This window comes from Mytilus trossulus, chromosome 4 (genome assembly GCF_036588685.1).
Source record: "Mytilus trossulus isolate FHL-02 chromosome 4, PNRI_Mtr1.1.1.hap1, whole genome shotgun sequence".
Taxonomy (NCBI): domain Eukaryota; kingdom Metazoa; phylum Mollusca; class Bivalvia; order Mytilida; family Mytilidae; genus Mytilus; species Mytilus trossulus.
Genome location: NC_086376.1, coordinates 90,625,649 through 90,649,531, shown reverse-complemented (window position 1 = coordinate 90,649,531; position 23,883 = coordinate 90,625,649). Strand labels below are relative to the sequence as shown.

Sequence of the window (23,883 nt, the reverse complement as noted above, 5' to 3'; positions counted from 1 at the left end):
TAGACAAATCGTGCTGCTTTACGCTGTACCCGGTCGATGTCTTTGATCAATGTGGTTTGATGGGGGTCCCACACTGTGGCAGCGTACTCAATCGATGGTCTGATGAGAGCACAATAGGATAGTAGAAAGATTTGTAAACATCCGATAAAATTTCTTTTTCAGAAATTTTCTGATGAATAATATTATAAGTGATAATAATTAAATCACTGCAAACACGATAAAATTGCGATTCGCTGATCTAAGAAAAATATGTTACGAGATCATTTGGGCCGAGACCTCTCGGTCAGTAAATGCATCTGAATCTGTGTTGCGCTTTATAGGTAGAGAAAATATACTATATCAATCTACATTGAACTTTTTTAGCAGACAGGAAGCATGGCATTTGATTTAGGAGGTTTGGTAAGAAAAAAAAGATGATTTGGAACAAATTGAGTACAGACAAACACTAAATCTTTTGGTCTCAAAGTCGGGAGCCAATTTGCTCTCAAACAAGTTAAAGTCCAGCTGAAAAAGGGCTTCGCCTTCGGTGTGATGACATGTAACTTTGACTTTGTTTTGTAACCGGAGCTAGCTTAGCTATCCTGTTTCTTTTTAATTGTAAAAGTTGGTATGTTGTCTTTGGTTGGTGTCAGATGTTACTCATATTTTTGTCCTATAAAGTCTTGACTGCGTTTAAGGGATTGTTCAACCAACAACATGATCAAACTGAGTTCAGCTATTCAAGTCCTAGAATCAATCGTGACAGATCAAGGGGGGGGGGGGGGGGCTTATTGTGGGGAAAATTTTGTTGCTTATATAGGGAATCACTGAAGCATGACTGGAGTGGGCACCCCCTTAGGTCAGTCAGCAGCTCCCCTCCCCTTCCCCCTCCCCCTTTATGAAAAGTTCTGGATCCGCCACTGGATGGGGTATCATTGATTTACTTCTTCTTCTTTCAGTAACTTTCTCCTGTGATTAGGAGCACATCAATTTCTTGATTATTCACAATGGATTACAGGGTCATAAATAGCTAAAATCACTTTGTCATTTTGTATTGGGAGTGGAAGTTTCCACTGGCTTCGTTTTCCCGTTGTCTACCCAAGTTCTGGGATATCGGACAAAGTACGTAAAACTACGTAAATATAAACAAGATGTTTATTTTAAAGACATATATGGTTGAACATAGTACGATCACATGAATAAATATACAGCGGTGGCTAGTCTACTTGTATAAATAAAGGTTCCATTTGCATGCCAAATCGTATGAGCGTCTGCTCATTTTAAATCCTTAGTGTAGACTGCCCTGAACCCGGTGAATGACGTCATACTTATAGTTCCTAGGGACAACGGGCCCGGCTGGGCACGTGCCAGAACGGGAAGTCCCGACAAGGATAATTTCATGGCTGGTCTCGGAAGAAAGAGTTACGGAACTATAAGTAATTCTAAAGTTAACCAATTTCCCCAAATAGATAGAATAAACAAGTAAACAAAGTGACCACCATTACAATTTTACAGTTTAAAATGCAATTGTATATATTGTAAGACTAGGGGCTTACAATGTACATTTGTACATGCATATATTACACATCAGATATTAAAAGTTATTCACATTTTGAAACTACGTTAAAATCAAAAATGTCACTGATTCACTCTATGACGATAGTAAAACCGTGGTCGGACACTATTAAGTATCTGCATATCTCTATATTCAAAACATCAGCTACCACTCTGATACAGCAATTGTCTGTATATTACATATATTAACATCAACATATTCCTAAGTACATCTATATCTCAACTGTCCTCTTCGTACTTCTCACTTCTAATCTGACCTAATCTGCTCTGAAAAGTATTACAATTTTAACTTAAATTAAATTAAGGTATGAAAAAACAGATGTGTAGATTCATAATATTTTTGAAAATAAGTTAAGTTTCACTGTATGCAAGCCAATCTGTGCAGAGGAAAAGTAAAACTGGCAATGAGACAAAAAAGTGAATCAGGGTCTGTTTATGCCCAATAATTTTCGCACCGATTCACTTTTCGGGCCCTTTCACTTTTGCACCCTCATGTTCTCACCCAAAGTCTGTTTGCACCCTACATGTTCCCGCACAATTTTCATTAACTAGTATTATTTATATAATTTGGAATCAAGTTTTGATAAGTGTATTGCTATAAAGTGAGATTCTGACAACGTTTTTTTATGTGTTGATAAAATCTTAATCATGTTTAGTTAGTGTATTGCTATAACTTTTTTTTTTACATGAGTTCAAAGCAGCCAAGCTGTTCAAAACAATTATCTCATTCTGTCAAGTTGTTTTTTTTTTATTTCAAAGCAACAAAGCAATTTGCAAGTTAAAACAACAATCATGGTTATTAAACACTCAACAAAAACACCAAATTTAGGTGTGTATAATTTACCAATTAGCAGTAATATAATTATACACAATTTACATTTGGGCAAGGATCTGATAAAGTGTAACATATGTGTGACATAACGTCCATCACATTTAATTTAATATATGACATTTTTAAATATATCAGAGGATACTTTACCATTTCAGAGTTGAGTTTTGTGATTATAAAGATAGTTATTTTGTTCAAACATAGACACAGCTTTTGTGACGGATGTTACATTGCCAAGTTTGACACCCTTATTTTCAATCAAAATAACATGGCAATCTATTTTAAATGCAATAAAATAATAAGTTATTACCTTCTTGTTCTCATACCTAAAACTATGAATCAGTAAGTGAACAATTTGATATAAAAAAAAGTGGGGGGAAAAAAGTAATGGCCGTCTCAAAAATATGAAGCATATTTTTTTAGTTTCCAATCCAGTTACTCACAAATAAGTTCCTGAAGAGTCAAAAATGTTTTAATCGTGTAATTGGTTGTAGTTGTAACCTAAAATATCATTGGTAAAAGGCTTCTTATTATAAATTCACAACTTAAGTGTGACGGAAGTTTTGTTTGACAGTTTGACATTTTGCAAGTCATGTGTCACATCCATGTGTGCAATTTGTTACGGACGTCACAAAAAATAAGATGCATATTCTGTAAGTTTTCATACCAGTCTCTTACAACTGGACAACTGGTGGGTCAGAATAGTTAGAACAATATAGATGGTTGTAGAGGTAGCCTTAAGAATAAATTAAAAATGAATTCTAATAATAAATTATTTGTTTAGTGTTACGGAGGTTTTGTTTTGACAGTTTGACATTTCTGTGCATGCAATTTGTTGAGAGATCTTCAAAAACTGTTTTGAGCTATTTTCTCAAATTTTCCTAAGACTTTCTGTATGATAAGTTTTCATATCACACTACCTCACAACTCAAGTGATATGGGTTTTTCTCAATCATCTAGAAATCAATAAATAAGTAGTTATGGAATAGGGTCAAATATAACAGCTGTGCCTTACATTTGATGAATATAGCAATTAAATGACAGGACTTCGTTTTTCTTTTACACAATTTCAAAGTTAGGGTCGAATAATTCCATTTCACGGGTACGATGGAGGAACACTGTTAAAAACACAAAAGATTGCTACTTGTGAATGTTCGCCGTTACATGGTAATTATCTTGGAGGTCAAGCAATAATGGTTGTTTATTTGGCAATTGTCAAGTAGTAATGGGCATCGGACAGTTTTCATGCTCTGATCAAAATATCTCATTCTGCCAAACAATTATCGCTAATAACGGTTTCGCTAGGAAAATCAAATAAACGGACCATGTATCTATATGAAGCTTTCTCGTTCAAAGCACTTTTCAGCAATTCATGAATTCTAGGGCGCCCGTGACACTTGAAAAAGTTTATGACCGACACTAAACTTACCCGCCTCCAAAGTGGTTCCTTCCATTTTACGCACATAGATCGATGACGTAGTTCTCATGCGTAACTAAACCATCGTTGAGCACATAGTTTTGTGACGTAAATCACAGTAATAAGTAAATAAACTCGGCTTGTACGGTAATTACTATTTTGACCGAAAAAGCTCTTACAGCTTTGAACACGCCGTCTTCTGAAACATATATTACCCATTGCTATCTCTTCTTATCAGTTTTTAAATGTAACCCTTTTCACGATTCATGAAGTTTTAAAATGTCAATTGGGGCATAACAGTTAATTTTAAACGATGTTTTAAATTAGGTGATTTTTTTACCGACACCATAACAGACGAATGGTGATTTTTAAAGAGTTTTTTTCTCCTTTAAGCTACATTAATTAGGCAAACTTATTAGTTTGAAGTGTTCATTGACACTTCATCTCTCAATATCAATAAAGCTGCATAATGTGAAAACAGACAAAGGGAATATGATTTTCCATTTTCTGAAGGGCCCACAAAATGTCACAAAATGGCAGACAAAAAACGTTGACATTTCAGCATAAAACATCATAAAAAGATGAACTAAAAATGGCTTATGATTGAAGTTATTTATTATATATATACACAATATACACCACAATTTATTGATTTCTGACTCTTATTTACACAGAGAAATAAAAAAAATAACCATGAAAAATGTTCGGGCGTTACTTTTTACACTTTATCTGATCCTTGCCCAAAATATAATAATAAATCATAAAATGAATAAAAAAAAATCTATATTATAATTCCTCAAATTGGATCAGAAAATAGAATTATTTGGTATAAATTCGGCACGAATGTGTTAAAAGTATGGGAAATGTTTATGAAATCCCCTTACCAACAAGTGGGAAATATCCATTAATTTAAATGAAAGCCTGTCATTGAAACATAAAAAAATACTTTGTATTGAATTGATTGTACTGTATAAAAAGAAGGAGATATTGTATGATTGCCGATAAGACCACTATAACACTGTTTTTGTACACCAAGGCTCTGTACATGTAATTGGAATAAATCAAGTGTATCAATGAATTTAGTGTCTGTGTTCAAATACAATGTAAGTTATGTTTGTTTTGTATTGCAGAATGCAAATCAGCTTCAGTCAGCATCAAGTGTTTTATCTTCAGATGCCTCTAAATATGAGAACAGGGTAAATATATTTAACTCACTGTGACTATATCAAATGTACATGTATCATATGGTGTGAAAATATATTAAAGATAATTTTAAATGTTTAAAATAAAGGATTATACATGTTTATAAGGAATTAGTAAGACTGTAATGGTTGTTTTAGTACATGTCATTAGAAATTTAGTTGTTGACTGAAAAGTCATGTAAAAGCATGGAAATAATAATGAAAGGAATAACAATGTGTTCACTTTGAAGGTTTCATCTACAGTACTGCCCATTTTTCGATAACACGTTAATTGGTTTTTAAAATATCTGACATGGAAGTTGATTCTCTGCATGTGATCAATCAAATCACTGACACTTTTCAGTCATTTCCATGATCACAGAGAATTACGAACAGAAAAGTTTTTGTCATATATTCATGCTAAGGAATCTGATGTACAGTAGTTGTCGTTTGTTTATGTAATATATACATGTTTCTCGTTTTGTTTATATAGATTAGACCGTTGGTTTTCCCGTTTGAATGGTTTTACACTAGTAATTTTGGGGGCCTTTATAGCTTGTTGTTCCGTGTGAGGGTTTACTTTTTAAATTGTTCCTTGGATGGAGAGTTGTCTCATTGGCACTCACACCACATCTTCCTATATCTAGGTAACCAGAAAAGTCCATTCGTTACATTCCGTTGATGTACAGCTATGTATATATGAAATTGGAGTACAATGCTGGGTCATTATTAATTTTAATATTTACAGACAGTTATATAGATATAATGTATAACATTTAAAGCACAAATATTTAGGTACATGTAGTACTACCAATTGACTTTTTATAATGAGGATGATGTAAATATTATCTTGTGTTAACAAAAGAGCATCAAAAATATCATAATTTGTAGAAAATTATAGCATTGGGATGTAACATTTTTTAAAATAATTGATTAGAGACTAGCCAATACAAGAGAAGATTATAGTTATATATACAAAATGAGGTGGAGTATTATTTTATTTTCAGGAAGAACTTGAATTTGAATGGGCTAAAAAAGCTTATCACCATGCAGAAACTTATTTTAATGTAAGTTTTTATTATATTATCATGATTATAAAAAACCCATTTTATTTGCATGTAAAACATGTAATGGTATTTTTCCATGTGTTCTATACATTAAAGTTAAAGACCAAATGCTTTTAAAATAAAATTGAAAATGGAAATGGGGAATGTGTCAAAGAGACAACAACCTGACCAAATAAAAAAACAACAGCAGAAGGTCACAAACAGGTCTTCAATGTAGCGAGAAATTCCCGCACCCGGAGGCGTCCTTCAGCTGGCCCCTAAACAAATATATACCAGTACAGTGATAATGAACACCATATTGTACACAAGAAACTAAAATTAAAAAAAACCCAGTTAATTGCTTATGTTACTGAAATACAAACTGTATCAATATTTTTTTTATAAAAATATTACCTTTTAAAAAGAAGATCTGGTATGATTGGCATTGAGACAACTCTTCACAAGTTACCAAATGAAACATAAGTTAACACCAACAATGAGCAAAGCCAATGTTGCATACTCAGCTATAAAAGGTCCCAAAATTAAAAATGCAAAACAATTAAAAGAGAAAACAAATGGCCTAAGTTGTGTACCAAAAAATAAATGAAAAACACAGCTACAGACAACAACCACTGAGTTACAGGCTACTTACTTGGAACAGGCACATTTACCTGTATGTTGACTGGCTGACAACAGCAGCAAGGCTCTCCATTATAATAGTTTACAACATAAGATACAATAGCTATATGACTGCATATTCTATACTGGACAATGTTAAAGTAATACATTGAAAAACAAACGAAAGCCTGAAAGTACTCTTTAATTTCATGGTTGTAGCATATATACAATTGTCATCATAAGTATTGAATGGTTCTTTATATAATGTTAAAGAGTTGTTTAAGTGCTAATTGTGTACACATTTTTAATATAACAGATGCACTTAACCTTGATACATGAATGTAACCTGCACAAAAAAAATTATAGCTGAAAATTAAACTGCATTGAAATCAAATATTATAACCTTTGAAAATCTTTATGTTTTAAGAAATATATATTATTTACAGTTAAGGTCAAGGAACAGTAAATTGGCTAAGTCAAAAGTTTGGCTATCTAAACTATAAATGCTTACCTAGTTTGAAAAAATCAGTAAATTTTTCATATGAAAAAAGAGATAAATGCATATTTTTTTAGATTTTCAGTTATACATGTAGTTCAACGAGCCCAAATTATATGCCAACTTTTACCAAAATCTGTGAAATAGCCCATTTACTGGAAATGTTTGACTTTTGAAATATTTCTTCTGTTGAAAAGTTTGATGATTTTTTTTTAGTTGATTAGCTCTGTGAATCCAGCAATACTGAAACTAACAAAGATAGACACAGACATTTACTCACATTTCCGTGATGAGTTCCCAGATTTTAAAATAGATGTTATTGATGTTGAGCAAATGAAATCAGCAGAAGGAAAAGAGGTTCTTATATTCCTTTTTCTCTAACTCTATGGAAATTTATCCCTTTCTGAACCCATTGTATAAAAAAATTTAATCAACGTGTGGTTGCTGGTGATCTCAAAAGATCATTGGATGATTTTGAGGGTCATGACCTTTTTAGCTAACTGAATGAATCAAAATATGATAACAGGTGTTAATGAAATTGACAACTTCGTGCAATGTGAAAGGCACTCGAAGGGGATTTTCGGTTAACAAAAAAAGAAAATGTCTTTTTAATCATTAGAGAAACAGATTCTTACATAGTTACTCGTGGATTATCGGATTTATCCAATCTCGATAGTTAAATTATAAATTTTAAAGTCCTCGCCGAGGCGGCTCGGACACGCCGAGGCGGCTCGGACTTTAAAATTGATAATTTAACTATCTCGATTGGATAAATCCGATAATCCACTGGTATCAATGTAAGAATCTATATTTATCTGATATTAAATCATGTATAGATAAAATAAGATATCCAGATTATATGGATGTGGTTGTGAAGAATTCAATTTATTTGTACAGGCTTTTTTTTTATTTCTTTTCTCAAGAAAAAATCTATATCTTTTGTTAAATTTTAACTTGGTATCAGCCAGATATAGAACATGACAGGGTTAAACATGTTTACTCACATAAAACCCTCCCCCTTACCTGGGACAGTGGTGTACAGTACAACATAAGAACAATTTCAACAAATTTTCTCGCTACAGTACATTTTCTCGCTACATTGAAGACCTGTTGGTGACCTTCTGCTGTTATTATTTTTTGATATGGTTGGTTTGTTGTCTCTTTGACACATTCCCCATTTCCATTCTCAATTTTATAAAATTTAGTTGAAAAGGACTAAAACCATCAGATCTATACAAAAACAAAACAAAAAAAAACACAAAGTACAAATCTGAGAGTATTAACAGTTACTGAAAGCTAGTTCAAAACCAATAACAACTAATAAAATATAATGTTTCTAAGATGTAAGATTAATAACTATATAATATATTATAGCATTATCACCACGATATAGCCTTTTTGTGCTAATGCAGCGTAAAGCAACCAACAATCAATCAATATAAATAGCATTATACTGTGGAAATAGATAGATTTGTCTCCCTTTTATAACAATTTTACTAATAAGGAATAGAGTTTGTGAATACAAGTATTTTGATATGTAGAAAATTTAAGTATTAATCTCAAAATGATAAAATGCATATTCTTAAATATTTGAAAAAAAATATCAGATTGTTTCATTTTCTACTTATATTATTTTTCAGAAATGGCGCTCATTCTGTGAGTTTTACAAAGAGAAGGTTGAAGATTATAACATGGGATCATTACTAAGAACTGATTGTACACAAGATTATTCAGAAGAAAATTCATTTTTAGGTAAAGAGTTTTATAATGGCATACTTCCGATGACAATGTGACAACAATGTATAGGAACAAGTTATATCTAGTTATTTCTGGGTTATATCATTATGTATAGTCGATCTAGTATGAATTTGACCCTAACCTTGAAGTAATTACAACAGAGGATTTTTAAGTTTTAATCTTTAGCATTATATCCCAAATATACACAGAAAAAAGTCCCATAAAATCTAACTTGAGGAAAACAAAAAAATCATTATTTCAAAATTCCTATGGAGATTTGCATTGATATGGGAGACAACTCTGCAAAAAATGGCAGAAATATCAATAAAAATCAATACAAAATTATAACTTTCAGGGCTCACACTACTTCAGAATCACTTCCCTTTTTGAAACTGAAGGGAGAAGTGGTAAGATTTGAAAGCGAACATACAGATATAAACAATACAAAATACTCACATTACAATAGTTTTTGGAAAGTTTGCTATAGCTTGCTATTGCTACTTTCCATAGGCGTCGGCCTCAAACTTATGGTGGCAGATTATCGCAATTTATTCTGCTCCTAGATAATTCAGTACTAGTACTAGTGTTTGAATTCTGATTCTTGGAAGATTCTTTTAAAATTTTGAACTACTCTTTTGACTGAAAAGATTACAACTTGAATAAAAAAGAAATGAATGTTCACCGACAATTCAAATGAATTTAACTTCATTTTGAAAATGAGTATCACAAACTACTTAGCGGATCTGCCATGAGCTGAAGAGAAAATCACAAGAAATCTACGCGAGATTGCATATTCATGAATGAAAATTTTCCGCTCTACTTTTACCTGTTTACTATGTACGTACGTAAAAGTGGTAAAAGTTCGAGTGTATCTTAAAAAATCGGGAATGACGAGAACAAGTTGACATTTTGACCAAGCCGTCGGATAATTGACAAGTGATAATGGTTTGTTATAAAAACACACTCGATGATAGAATATGAAATACTCGATGATTTTATGTTTAATGTCTCACGCTAAGGAAGAGCAAAGGTAAATTCTGGCTTTGATAAAAAAAATAATTAAAAAATGCATTGTTTTTGTCTAAACATCGATCGGAAGGTTTTGATGCCAAAAATCATTTGAAACTTTTAATCTGTTTTTTAAATACATTCCAATATGGATATAAGGCCCTTCACATGTCCAATATGCTCAAGTGGATCAAACTCAGACAGCAGAAAAAACATTGACCCACGTCAAATCTTGTTCAGTCTTCTTCCAATAATTTACATCATACCACCTCTGGTGTATTATCGCTAATTGGTATCATAAAGCATCCGTATTAAAAGCAACCGAGTCAGCATCTACTTCTGAAAATATCATAGCTCAGGGTATGAAGTGCTGTAGAAATGATTAAGGTTCATGATGTGTACCCTTTGGCTAAAATGGCTGCATTTTCACCTCAAAATTTAGATAGATTACAGACAAACATGTGCATCTGGAAAAGTTTTAAGGCATAGCATGCCATACATAATTAGAAATTCAATTGCTTTGTCATCCAAACACAGAGGCAATGATTACAGTAACATATCAAACAAACTGCTTACAACAAAAATTCTATCAATCTAGTGTATATAAACTTTTTATTAGCTCACCTGGCCCGAAGGTCCAAGTGAGCTTTTCTCATCACTTGGCGTCCGTCGTCGTCGTTAACATTTTACATTTTGAACTTCTTCTAGAGAACCACTTAATGGAATGAAACCAAACATGGCATGATTGTTCCTTATGAGGTGCTGACTAAGTGTTGTTACTTTGTAGCCGATCCATCATCCAAGATGGCCGCCAGCGGGGGACTTAGTTTAACATAGAACCCTATGGGAAATGCATACAAATGACTTCTATTAGAGAACCACTGAATGGTATGAAACCAAACATGGCTGGAATGTTTCTTATGAGGTGCTGACCAAGTGTTGTTACTTTGTAGCCGATCCATGATCCAAGATGGCCGCCAGCGGGGGACTTAGTTTAACATAGGACCCTATGGGAAATACATACAAATGTCTTCTTTTAGAGAACCACTGAATGGAATGAAACCAAACAAAGCATGAATGTTTGTTATCTGGTGCTGACCAAGTGTTGTTACTTTGTAGCCAAATTTTATCTTTTTTTATATGAATTAAGAAACCCAAATAGAGTCAGGTGAGCGATACAGGCTCTTGAGAGCCTCTAGTTCCTGTGGTCATACTGCTGTTGTTATGCTCCCATCGTATTGAGTTTTATCCTTGTTCTTCTGTAAGTATGTACATTCTTCTCTTACTTATACGTACCTCTGTATATCCCAAAATATGTTTCTGTTTTCTGTCTTACTTTAGTTTGCCTGAACCAAATTGTATGAAACTTATACACAATGCTTATAACCACAATTTACAAGTCAAGTTTGAATTTTAGTTGCGTCACTTTTACCATTCTTACGTTTTATTCTACTTTACAAATAGAAAAGTTGCTGGAAATTTTAGTTTCTGTTCTCTAACTTTAGTTTGTCTAAACCAAATGTTATGAAACTTATACACAATTCTCATTACCACAAACACTGATCAAGTTTGAATTTTTGTGGCGATAGTTAGGCGATAGTTAGGCGATAGTTATACCGTTTTAGAGTTATGCCCTATACATACATTGTATGTAAAAATTGCTGAATATTTTCGTTTCAGTTCTCTAACTTTAGTTCGCTCAACCAAATGTTATGAAACTTATACACAATACTTTTAACCATAAAACCAAAAGCATGTTTGAATTTTGGTGCAGTCATTTTTACTGCTCTAGGGTTGTGCCTTGTTACAAATGGAACCAGATGCTACACAGGGCTCAGCTTTATACGACCGCAGAGGTCGAACCCTGAACAGTTGGGACAAGTATGGACATAACATTCAAGCTTGATACAGCTCTCAATTTGGATTGCGATCAAATTTTTTGACATAACATATATTTCTGACACAAAACAATGTCAAGATCTTACAAATCTATTGCGCAATACTGTGTAATTAGAATGGATACACAATGCTAAAATTACCCCACAATTCAGATCAAGTAAAAATTTTGGTAGTGTTACATTTACAGTTCTTGAGTTGTAACCCTTTATAACGTTAATGCTAGCAAGGGCATCATTTGTGTCCCATGGACATGTTCCCTATTTTTGATAAAAGCCTGTAATATAAATTCACTTTCTTTACAGTTGTATTGATTTATGTGACTGTAACTGTCTTATTTATAAAAAAGGATGCAGTAGTTTTTGCAAAGAACCAATGCTATCCAAAAAGAGTTCAAAGAAGGAAAATGTATTAATAACTATAGGCCACAAAAAGGTCGTCAATAATGAGAAATATTTGTACCATATATGTGTAGAAAGCTATAAAAGGCCCCGATATGAAACATGTGGAATAATTCAAACAAAAAAAACTTACGTGTTAATTTACTAAAAACAAATATGAAGGACCTAAACCAATAGAAAAATACTAATTCACAGGCCCTTGAAGTTGACATGGCATGGGTTCTTAAAGAAAATTAACAGAGCTTTCTGCATGTATATTTCATTATTTTAGATCTACAGTTTAAGATTGCAATAGAAAATATTAAAACTTTTTATGATAAACATAAAAAAAAGATTTTTGATAATTACTGACGAGACAATGGTTTCGTTTAAAACATCAAAGCTGTGATGAAATACATATTTGAAATAATACACGTCAATAACCTTTTTGGAATAATACACAGCTACAGTTGCAAACTTTCCATAGGTGCTATCCAGCACTTTGATTGAAAATGGTCACAAAGCCATAAATTTTGCAATTTCTTTAATGAAAAATTTGCAAAAAAAAGCCCCAAAAAAGCCCATAACACTTCAGTTTTGTACATTTCATGAGCAGAAGATTATATAATATAGTCAATTACGAACTTATAACCCCATCAAAGTATCATATATTACATGAATTTAAAGAAATTCAACCAAAATATGACAAAAAAAAGACTCATTTTTGCAGATGTTAATTTCCATAAGAAGTTTTTCTTCAAGATAGATTTTATGGGACTTTTTTATGCCCCATCTACGATAGTAGAGGGACATTATGTTTTCTGGTCTGTGCGTTCGTCAGTCTGTCCGTCCGTCTGTCCCGCTTCAGGTTAAAGTTTTTGGTCAAGGTAGTTTTTGATGAAGTTGAAGTTCAATCGACTTCAAACTTGGTACACATGTTCCCTATGATATGATCTTTCTAATTTTTATGCCAAATAAGAGATTTTACCCCAATTTCACGGTCCACTGAACATAGAAAATGATAGTGCAAGTGGGGCATTCGTGTACTGAGGACACATTCTTGTTCTGTGTATATTTGGGGCTTAATGCTATAGATTAGAACTAAAACATTTTCTGTTGCAATTTGATTAGGGTTCAAACTTAGTTTGACTAGGCCAAAAAAAATATATGTCTGTTTCCTGCTGCCAAGCCAAATAAATTAGGGTTGGTAGGTCGATATTTTTTTTTGTAGCACATTTGTGCTGGGAGCAGCCATTTTATTGTTTGGGCATAGTAAGATATGGATCTGGATCGGACCGGAAACGATTTTTTTCCGGATTTGAATAAAAAGATCTAGGGTCAGGGGTTTGAGTCAGGGTCGGTTGTGAAACAGGAAACAGAATTACATTTTTTTTTGGCCCTATATAATAATTTGAATGCTCTTTTTTTAGCTCACCTGGGCCGAAGGGCCAAGTGAGCTTTTCCCATCACTTTGCGTCCGGCGTCAGGCGTCGTCCGTCGTTGTTGTTAACTTTTACAAAAATCTTCTCCTCTGAAACAACTGGGCCAAATTGAACCAAACTTGGCCACAATCATCATTGGGGTATCTAGTTTAAAAAATGTGTGGCGTGACCCGGTCAACCAACCAAGATGGCCGCCACTGCTAAAAATAGAACATAGGGGTAAAATGCAGTTTTTGGCTTATAACTCAAAAACCAAAGGATTTAGAGGAAATCTGACATGGGGTAAAAATGTTTATCAGGTCAAGATCTATCTGCTCTGAAATTTTCAGATGAATCGGTCAACCTGTTGTTGGGTTGCTGCCCCTGAATTGGTAATTTTGTGGAAATTTTGCAGTTTTTATACGACCGCAAATTTTGAAAAAATTTTCGTCGTATATTGCTATCACGTTGGCGTCGTCGTCGTCGTCGACGACGTCCGAATACTTTTAGTTTTCGCACTCTAACTTTAGTAAAAGTGAATAGAAATCTATGAAATTTTAACACAAGGTTTATGACCATAAAAGGAAGGCTGGTATTGATTTTGGGAGTTTTGGTCCCAACATTTTAGGAATTAGGGGCCAAAAAGGGCCCAAATAAGCATTTTCTTGGTTTTCGCACTATAACTTTAGTTTAAGTTAATAGAAATCTATGAAAATTTGACACAAGGTTTATAACCACAAAATAAAGGTTGGGATTGATTTTGGGAGTTTTGGTCCCAACAGTTTAGGAATTAGGGGCCAAAAAGGGACCCAAATAAGCATTTTTCTTGGTTTTCGCACCATAGCGTTAGTATAAGTAAATAGAAATCTATGAAATTTAAACACAAGGTTTATGACAATAAAAGGAAGGTTGGTATTGATTTTGGAAGTTTTGGTCCCAACAGTTAAGGAAAAAGGGGCCCCAAAGGGTCCAAAATTAAACTTTGTTTGATTTCATCAAAATTGAATAATTAGGGTTCTTTAATATGCCGAATCTAACTGTGTATGTAGATTCTTAATTTTTGGTCCCGTTTTCAAATTGGTCTACATTAAGGTCCAAAGGGTCCAAAATTAAACTTAGTTTGATTTTAACAAAAATTGAAACCTTGGGGTTCTTTGATATGCTGAATCTAAAAATGTACTTAGATTTTTGATTATTGGCCCAGTTTTCAAGTTGGCCCAAATCGGGGTCCAAAATTAAACATTGTTTGATTTCATCAAAAATTGAATAATTGGGGTTCTTTGATATGCCAAATCTAACTGTGTATGTAGATTCTTAATTTTTGGTCCAGTTTTAAAATTGGTCTAAATTAAAGTGCAAAGGGTCCAAAATTAAACAAAGTTTGATTTTAACAAAAATTAAATTCTTGGGCCTCTTTGATATGCTGAATCTAAACATGTACTTAGATTTTTGATTATGGGCCCAGTTTTCAAGTTGGTCCAAATCAGGATCTAAAATTATTATATTAAGTATTGTGCAATAGCAAGTCTTTTCAATTGCACAGTATTGTGCAATGGCAAGAAATATCTAATTTCACAATATTGTGAAATAGCAAATTTTTTTTTAGTTAAGAGTTATCTTTCTTTGTCCAGTATAGTAAGCAAGAAATATCTGCAAGAATTTTTTTTAATTGGAGTTATCTTTCTTTGTCCAGAATCAACTTAAATCTTTGTTATATACAATATACAATGTATATTCACTTTTTACTACCAACTGATAAATTTAAATAATCTTTACCATTCAGTGATAACAAGCAGTTTTTTTACATCATGTATTTAAATGAGTAGTAATTGTTGCAAACTCCATTAGAATATTTTAATTGAAATTAGTTTTGGAATAAGGGAAAGGGGGATGTGAATAAAAAATTGGGTTAAATTTTTCTCATTTGAAATTTCATAAATAAAAAGAAAATTTCTTCAAACATTTTTTTGAGAGGATTAATATTCAACAGCATAGTGAATTGCTCTAAGAGAAAACAAAAATTTTAAGTTCATTTGAATACATTCATTCTGTGTCAGAAACCTATGCTGTGTCAACTATTTAATCACAATCCAAATTTATAGCGGAATCCAGCTTGAATGTTGTGTCCATACTTGCCCCAACCGTTCAGGGTTCAACCTCTGCGGTCGTATAAAGCTACGCCCTGCGGAGCATCTGGTTGGTTATTATCTTGAATATTATTATAGATAGAGATAAACTGTAAACAGCAATAATGTTCAGCAAAGTTAGATATACAAATTAGTCATCATGACCGAAATGGTCAGTTGACCCGTTAAGGAGTTATTGTCCTTTATAGTCAATTTTTAACCATTTTCTTAAATTAAAGTAATCTTTTACAAAAATCTTCTCCTCTGAAACTACTGGGCCAAATTCAATCAAACTTGGCCACAATTGTTATTGGGGTATCTAGTTCAAAAAATGTGTCCGGTGACCCGGTCCACCAAACAAAATGGCCGTCACGGCCAAAAATAGAACATAGAGGTAAAATACTGTTTTTGGCTTATAACTCAAAAATCAAAGCATTTAGAGCTAATTTGACATGGGGTACAATTGTTTATCAGATCAAGATCTATCTGCCCTGAAATTTCCATACGAATTAGACAACCCTTTGTTGGGTTGCTGCCCCTGAATTGGTAATTTAAAGGAAATCTTGCTGTTTTTTGGTTATTATCTTGAATATTATTATAGATAGAGATAAACTGTAAACAGCAATAATGTTAAGCAAAGTAGGATTTACAAATAAGTCAACATGACCGAAATGGTCAGTTGACCCCTTTAGGAGTTATTGCCCTTATAGTCAATTTTTAACCATTTTTCGTAAATCTTAGTTATCTTTTACAAAAATCTTCTCCTATGAAACTACTAGGCCAAATTAATCCAGACTTGGCAACAATCATCTTTGTGGTATCTAGTTTTAAAAATGTGTCCGGTGACCCGACTATCAAATCAAGATGGCCGCCACAGCTAAAAATAGAACATAGGGGTAAAATGCAGTTTTTGGCTTATAACTCAAAAACCAAAGCATTTAGAGCAAATCCGACATGGGGTAAAATTGTTTATCAGATGAAGATCTATCTGCTCTATAATTTTCAGATAAATCTTACAACCCATTGTTGGGTTGCTGCCCCTGAATTGGTAATTTTTAGGAAATTTTGCTGTTTTTGGTTATTATCTTGAATATTATTATAGAAAGAGATAAACTGTAAACAGCAATTATGTTCAGCAAAGTAAGATTTACAATTAAGTCAACATGACCGAAATGGTCAATTGACCCCTAAGGAGTTATTGTCCTTTATAGTCAATTTTTAACAATTTTCATAAAATTTGTAAATTTTTATTAACATTTTCCACTGAAACTACTGGGCCAAGTTCATTATAGATAGAGATAAATGTTAGCAGCAAGACTGTTTAGTAAAGTAAGATTTACAAACACATCACCATCACCAAAACACAATTTTGTCATGAATCCATCTGCTTCCTTTGTTTAATATTCACATAGACCAAGGTGAGCGACACAGGCTCTTTGGAGCCTCTAGTTTTTTTATAGAATTGTAAAAGTGTTGACTTCACAAATTGTAGTATAAAGGGCTTATTTTCAAGGTAGTTCTGTCAATGCTTTTACAATCCAATAGTATTACAAAAATAATCATTTGATTTTACATTACAATGTCAATTACTTGTCATGGTGGAATGCAGATCTGAGATGAACAAAGTACTTTTTTTTTGGTATGAAAATCTTGATTATATACAAATGTATGCTTCTCATTTCTGTTGAATGTATCTAGGAAACATTTAATCATTATGAATAAAACATGTGCAAATGGAACTTGATTAAAATCTATTTTTTAATACATGTATGTATTTTTTTGTTAGAGCAGAAAATTTAAATATCAAAGGGAGATAACTTTAGTTCTGCCCTTCATCTTTTAGAGGTAGACAAAGACTGCTATTAGCTTGTCTTATTGGTAGCTTCTCAAATCTTCCTAAACTATTAAGATTGTGCAGGAGTCAATTTCTCAAAAAAACTTACGACTCAGATTGGTCTTAAGTTATGAACAAATCAGTATACTTATGATAAATTTTAGTCATAAGTTTTTTGGTGACATCGACTCCAGAATTTTAAGATGAAGACATATCATGAAATTAATGATGTGTTTTATGACAGAAAATTTATACACAATTGAAAATAATTTTGAAAATCAGCTACCAACTTTTGAAATGTTATTTGTCAATAAATATGAAAAGAGAGGTTGAAGAGCTACTAAATTTGATCATGTTTTGGTTTATATGTAAAAATTTTTGTAGCCTTGTCTGTTATGATATTTATTAATACAAGTCTAGCTTTAATAAAGGAAGATATTATCTTTTGCAGTTGTGAGGATACAGTTTTTAGCAGTTGAAATAGCCAGAAATCGTGAAGGACTTAACTCCAATTTAAGATTTAAGAAAGACACTTCATGACACAGCTTATCATTGTGAGGACTATGTGTAACAAGGACAGATTCTTTGATCGACCTAAAACTTCTGTCAGTTGAAGCTACTTGTGTTTCAGAACTGATCAAATACTATAAAATAGTTGTCTGTATAAATCATACAAATTACTTTTATTTTATAAAATTAGAAAAACATTCAAACTACTTGATTGAAACTTTATAAAAGTGTACAGTCATGATTTGAATCATTGGGTAAAATGTTTTTGCCTTTCTTATTTGTTATTATACATTGACTGTTTTAATTGGTATTTTGGGCCTGTTATTGAAGGATTTGTTGATTACTATTATGTATTTTTCTGCTGTAGGATTTATAGAAAAATTTGAAGAACCTTTTCTACTTTTTCTCAATATGTTTTTATGCCCGAGCACAAATGTGTCTGGAACACATTGTTTATCAGCCAATATAACAAAGTTACATTGTCTCTCGAAATCAGTTTGTTTCTGAAAATTTGATAATGTTTCATAAAGTGTTTAACCATGTTTTATTTTGTTTAATGGATAGTTCTGTATCATTTAAGCATCATGCCATTAAATTCAATATTTGAATTTATATCAATAAAATTTTGTGCTTATTCTTAAGCCAACAATAAATTTTAAATTGTGTTTACTTACATGTACCAATATTATATCAGGCCTTAATTAGAAAGAGAAATCTAAAGATGTACTACAGTTAATGTTTCAAAATTATACTGAAAATTAAGAAATTAATGTGTGGATTTATTTTGAAAAAAAGGACAAAAATTGGATTTCAGGATAATTTTCATACAGCTGCCCATGGATATATAGGGATGCTAGTTCCTGTGATCACAATACTCACTCAATCACATTACATAAAACATGTATTTGCATTAACAAAAACCTCACCATAACTTTCAGTATCTTTACAAAATGGTAAAAAACTCTTTTATTTCAAAATTTCAATATTTCTATCTACAAAAAATAGCGGTTGAAAATACATATATACGATATTCCTCTATCATTAAAGCATCGAATTGCCAAATATGAGAGTATAAGGGAAAAGGCTGTGGCTTTTCTATAAAAGTTCCATATGTTTAGCATTGAATTATCACACGGGTACATAATCCTTAAATTGTTGTCTTTGTAGTTTGATTCAAACTTGAAATTAATAAATAAAAGTTCAACCTATTGAAATACTACTTAACAAAATAGCAGACATAGTATTTTATCTTTATCATTTAAGTCTATTAGTAAAAAAAAACAAAAGCAAAAATTCCTAAACTTGTTAGCTTAATAATTTAAAAAATCACAATAAATAAGGGGGAGGTTGTTTTTTGTACAAAAACAATAACAAACTCAATCTGATAAAAAAACAGGAATTTTTAAGGAAAACTACCAAAACCAAACATTTGATCAATTGATATGGTCAGTTAGTTGATGGAATAACATGTCAAATTAAAAGATGTGGTATGATTGCCAATGATATAATTCAACCACTAGAAGTTGAAAACTAAAGGTTATCATAAAGCCTTCAAAAATGAACAAAACGCATAGCAAGATATAAAAGGCTCTGAAAAATAAAAGTAAAATATAAAACCATGCCTGCTATATAAGATGATCTTTTGACATCTATGATTTTCATCTTTACATTAAAACTTTGTGACTTTTTATCCGAGGGGTTGGACATAGTGAAAACTGGCTTAAGTATGTTGATGTCAGACACGTCTAAAGCTTTCCATCCAGGTCCCGGTACAGGAAACTTCAATGATAGATGTACAAAAGCTTCCAGATTTTGAAAATTATAAAAGAGGTTTATATACAGGTTTTGTGTAGACAACTTCCACTACAGATTTCAACCCAGCTCCATGAAACTTGACAGGCACATTGCACATATGTTGAAGTTATATTCACCTGCTATCATGCATGATGATTTTTTTTCCCCCAGAATTCGGAAATAAGCAAGTTTTGTCTCATCTGCTATGAAAGAGACAGGGATTACAATTTGGTCAATCAAATAAGGTCCTTTTCTGAGTTGCTATAAGGCATAGATCAACTAGATATGATTGTAGGGTGTACATGTCTGTGACATTGTTTATCTGACCTTGACCTCATTTTCATGGTTCATTTGAGAATAGGAAGTTTTAATGCTTTTGTCTGTTTCTTGCATACTGCTAGCAAAATATCAACTCTCTGTGTATGTTATTATTTTAAGGTGTAAATGTCTGTCTGGCTTACTTTATTGTAACTGGAATTATTGCTATGGACCTTTTTGACCTTTTACCATTTGGTCTTGGTGAATCATAAAAAAATAACATTTTCAGGTGCAAATATGATATATTAAGAAAGAAATGAGTTCACAAAAGTCATCTAGTTTGCTGTGATATACATTGTCTGATTGGTTGATAGTCTGGTATATAATAAATTGAAATGTAAACAAGTACTGTCTCCGAAATCAGTTAAAACATTTTCCATGTTTATTAAATTTTATGACTAAATAAATATGACATTTTAAGAGATTAATTATGGAACTTTTTTTAACATATGATTATCATGATCTTGATAGATTATAAAAAAAACTATCCAAATGTTAGTTGTTAATGCTAATTACAAGTGACATTTATTTATTTCGAATTTGAAATAAACGTTCCTGTCATCCTTATTATTTTATTTACATGTACAAAAACTAGATTTAAAAAGACTATGAAATTGCAGAAATTTAAAGACATTTGCTCTCCAAGACATGTGGTTGTGCTACATATTTTAATCTCCAAGATATGTGATTGTGCTTCACAGTTTACTCTCCAATACATGTGGTTGTGCTACACCGTTTACACTCCAAGACATGTGGTTGTGCCACACATTTTACTCTCTTAGACATATGGTTGTGCTATACAGTTTACTCTCCTAGACATGTGGTTGTGCCACATATTTTAATCTCCAAGATATGTGGTTGTGCCACACATTTTACTCTCTTGGACATGTGGTTGTGCTCCACAGTTTACCCCAAGACATGTGGTTGTGCTTCACAGTTTACTCTCCAAGACATGTGGTTGTGCTACACAGTTTACTCTCCAATACATGTGGTTGTGCTACATCGTTTACACTCCAAGACATGTGGTTGTGCCACACATTTTACTCTCTTAGACATATGGTTGTGCTATACAGTTAACTCTCCTAGACATGTGGTTGTGCCACATATTTTAATCTCCAAGATATGTGGTTGTGCCACACATTTTACTCTTTTAGACATATTGTTGTGCTACACAGTTTACTCTCCTAGACATATGGTTGTGCTTCACAGTTTACTCTCCAAGACATGTGGTTGTGCCACACATTTTACTCTCTTGGACATGTGGTTGTGCTCCACAGTTTACCCCCAAGACATGTGGTTGTGCTTCACAGTTTACTCTCCAAGACATGTGGTTGTGCTACACAGTTTACTCTCCTAGACATGTGGTTGTGCTTCATAGTTTACTCTCCAAGTCATTTGGTTGTGCCACATATTATACTCTCTTGGACATGTGTTTGTGCTCATAGTTTACTATCCTAGACATGTGGTTGTTCTACATAGTTTACTCTCCAAGTCATTTGGTTGTGCCACACATTTTACTCTCTTAGACATATGGTTGTGCTACACAGTTTAACCTCCAAGACATGCGGGTGTGCTACACTGTTACTCTCTCAGACGTGTGGTTGTGCTACACATTTTACTCTCTTGGACATGTGGTTGTGCTCCACAGTTTACCCCAAGACATGTGGTTGTGCTTCACAGTTTACTCTCCAAGACATGTGGTTGTGATACACAGTTTACTCTCCAATACATGTGGTTGTGCTACATCGTTTACACTCCAAGACATGTGGTTGTGCCACACATTTTACTCTCTTAGACATATGATTGTGCTATACAGTTTACTCTCCTAGACATGTGGTTGTGCCACATATTTTAATCTCCAAGATATGTGGTTGTTCCACACATTTTACTCTTTTAGACATATTGTTGTGCTACACAGTTTACTCTCCAAGACATGTGGTTGTGCCACACATTTTACTCTCTTGGACATGTGGTTGTGCTCCACAGTTTACCCCCAAGACATGTGGTTGTGCTTCACAATTTACTCTCCAAGACATGTGGTTGTGCTACACAGTTTACTCTCCTAGACATGTGGTTGTGCTACATATTTTAATCTCCTAGATATGTGGTTGTGCCACACATTTTACTCTTTTAGACATGTGGTTGTGCTACATAGATTACTCTCCTAGACATATGGCTGTGCTACATAGTTTACTCTCCTAGACATGTGGTTGTGCTACACAGTTTAATCTCCTCGACATGTGGTTGTGCTACACAGTTTTCTCTCTAATACATGTGGTTGTGCTTCATAGTTTACTCTCCAAGACATTTGGTTGTGCTACATAGTTTACTCTCCTAGACATGTGATTGTGCTTCATAGTTTACTCTCCTAGACATGTGGTTGTGCTCCACAGTTTACTCTCCTAGACATTTGGTTGTGTGTTCACAGTTTACTCTCCTAGACATGTGGTTGTGCTACATAGTTTACTCTCTTAAACATTTGGTCGTGCTACATAATTTACTCTCCAAATCATTTGGTTGTGCCACACATTTTACTCTCTTAGACACCTGGTTGTGCTACACTGTTTAGCCTTATACATGTGGTTGTGTTTCACATTTTACTCTCCAAGTCACGTGGTTGTGCTACATAGTTAACTCTCCTAGACATTTGGTTGTGCTACATAGTTTACTCTCCTAATCATTTGGTTGTGCCATACATTTTGCTCTCTTAGACACCTGGTTGTGCTACACAGTATACTCTCCAAGACATGTGGTTGTGCTACATATTTTACTCTCCTAGACATATGTAGCACAACCACATGTCTAAGAGAGTAAACTATGAGCACAACCACATGTCCAAGAGAGTAAAATGTGTGGCACAACCAAATGACTTGGAGAGTTAACTATGAAGCACAACCAAATGTTTAGGAGAGTAAACTGCGTACCACAGCCATGTCTTAGACAGAAAAATGTGTAGCACAACCATGTGTCTAAAAGAGTAAACTATGTAGCACAACCACATGTACTGGAGAGTTAACTGTGTAGCACAACCATATGTCTAGGAGAGTAAACTGTGTAGCACAACCATATGTCTAGGAGAGTAAACTGTGTAGCACAACCACATGTCTTGGAGAGTAAACTGTGTAGCACGACCATGTCTAAGAGAGTTAACTGTGAATCACAAACACATGTCTAAGAGAGTTAACTGTGAATCACAAACACATGTCTTGGAGATTCAAATGAGTAGAACAACCACATGTTTTGGAGAGTACACTGTGTAGCACAACCACACGTCTTGGAGAGTAAACTGTGTAGCACAACCATATTTCAAAGAGAGTTAACTGTGAATCACAACTACATGTCTAAGAGAGTTAACTGTGAATTACAAACACAAGTCTTGGAGATTTAAATGAGTAGAACAACCACATGTTTTGGAGAGTAAACTGTGTAGCACAACCACACGTCTGAGAGAGTAACTGTGTAGTTCAACCGCATGTCTTGGAGAGTAAACTGTGTATCACAACCATATTTCAAAGAGAGTTAACTGTGAATCACAACTACATGTCTAAGAGAGTTAACTGTGAATTACAAACACATGTCTTGGAGAGTAAACTGTGTATCACAACCATATTTCAAAGAGAGTTAACTGTGAATCACAACTACATGTCTAAGAGAGTTAACTGTGAATTACAAACACATGTCTTGGAGATTTAAATGAGTAGAACAACCACATGTTTTG

At 33.2% G+C, this 23,883-nt stretch overlaps 1 protein-coding gene across 1 annotated transcript; it reads left to right on the top strand.

Moving 5' to 3' along the window:
* The first annotated feature begins 306 nt into the window (after positions 1-306).
* Positions 307-18,294, top strand: LOC134716270 (protein PBDC1-like). The gene is made up of 6 exons (XM_063579153.1): positions 307-399; positions 4,931-4,996; positions 5,989-6,048; positions 7,358-7,498; positions 8,782-8,893; positions 17,995-18,294. Exons 1-6 carry the CDS (start codon positions 376-378, stop codon positions 18,081-18,083), a joined length of 492 nt encoding a protein of 163 aa, XP_063435223.1. The 5' UTR covers positions 307-375; the 3' UTR covers positions 18,084-18,294.
* The last annotated feature ends 5,589 nt before the right edge of the window (positions 18,295-23,883 follow it).

Bases quoted from the DNA above. Each gene is read 5' to 3' on its own strand.
- LOC134716270 (XM_063579153.1), top strand. From the start codon at position 376: ATGGCATTTGATTTAGGAGGTTTG. The intron at 400-4,930 runs GTAAGAAAAAAA...TTTGTATTGCAG, and splicing joins CATTTGATTTAGGAGGTTTG to AATGCAAATCAGCTTCAGTC. The intron at 7,499-8,781 runs GTTCTTATATTC...ATTATTTTTCAG, and splicing joins AATCAGCAGAAGGAAAAGAG to AAATGGCGCTCATTCTGTGA.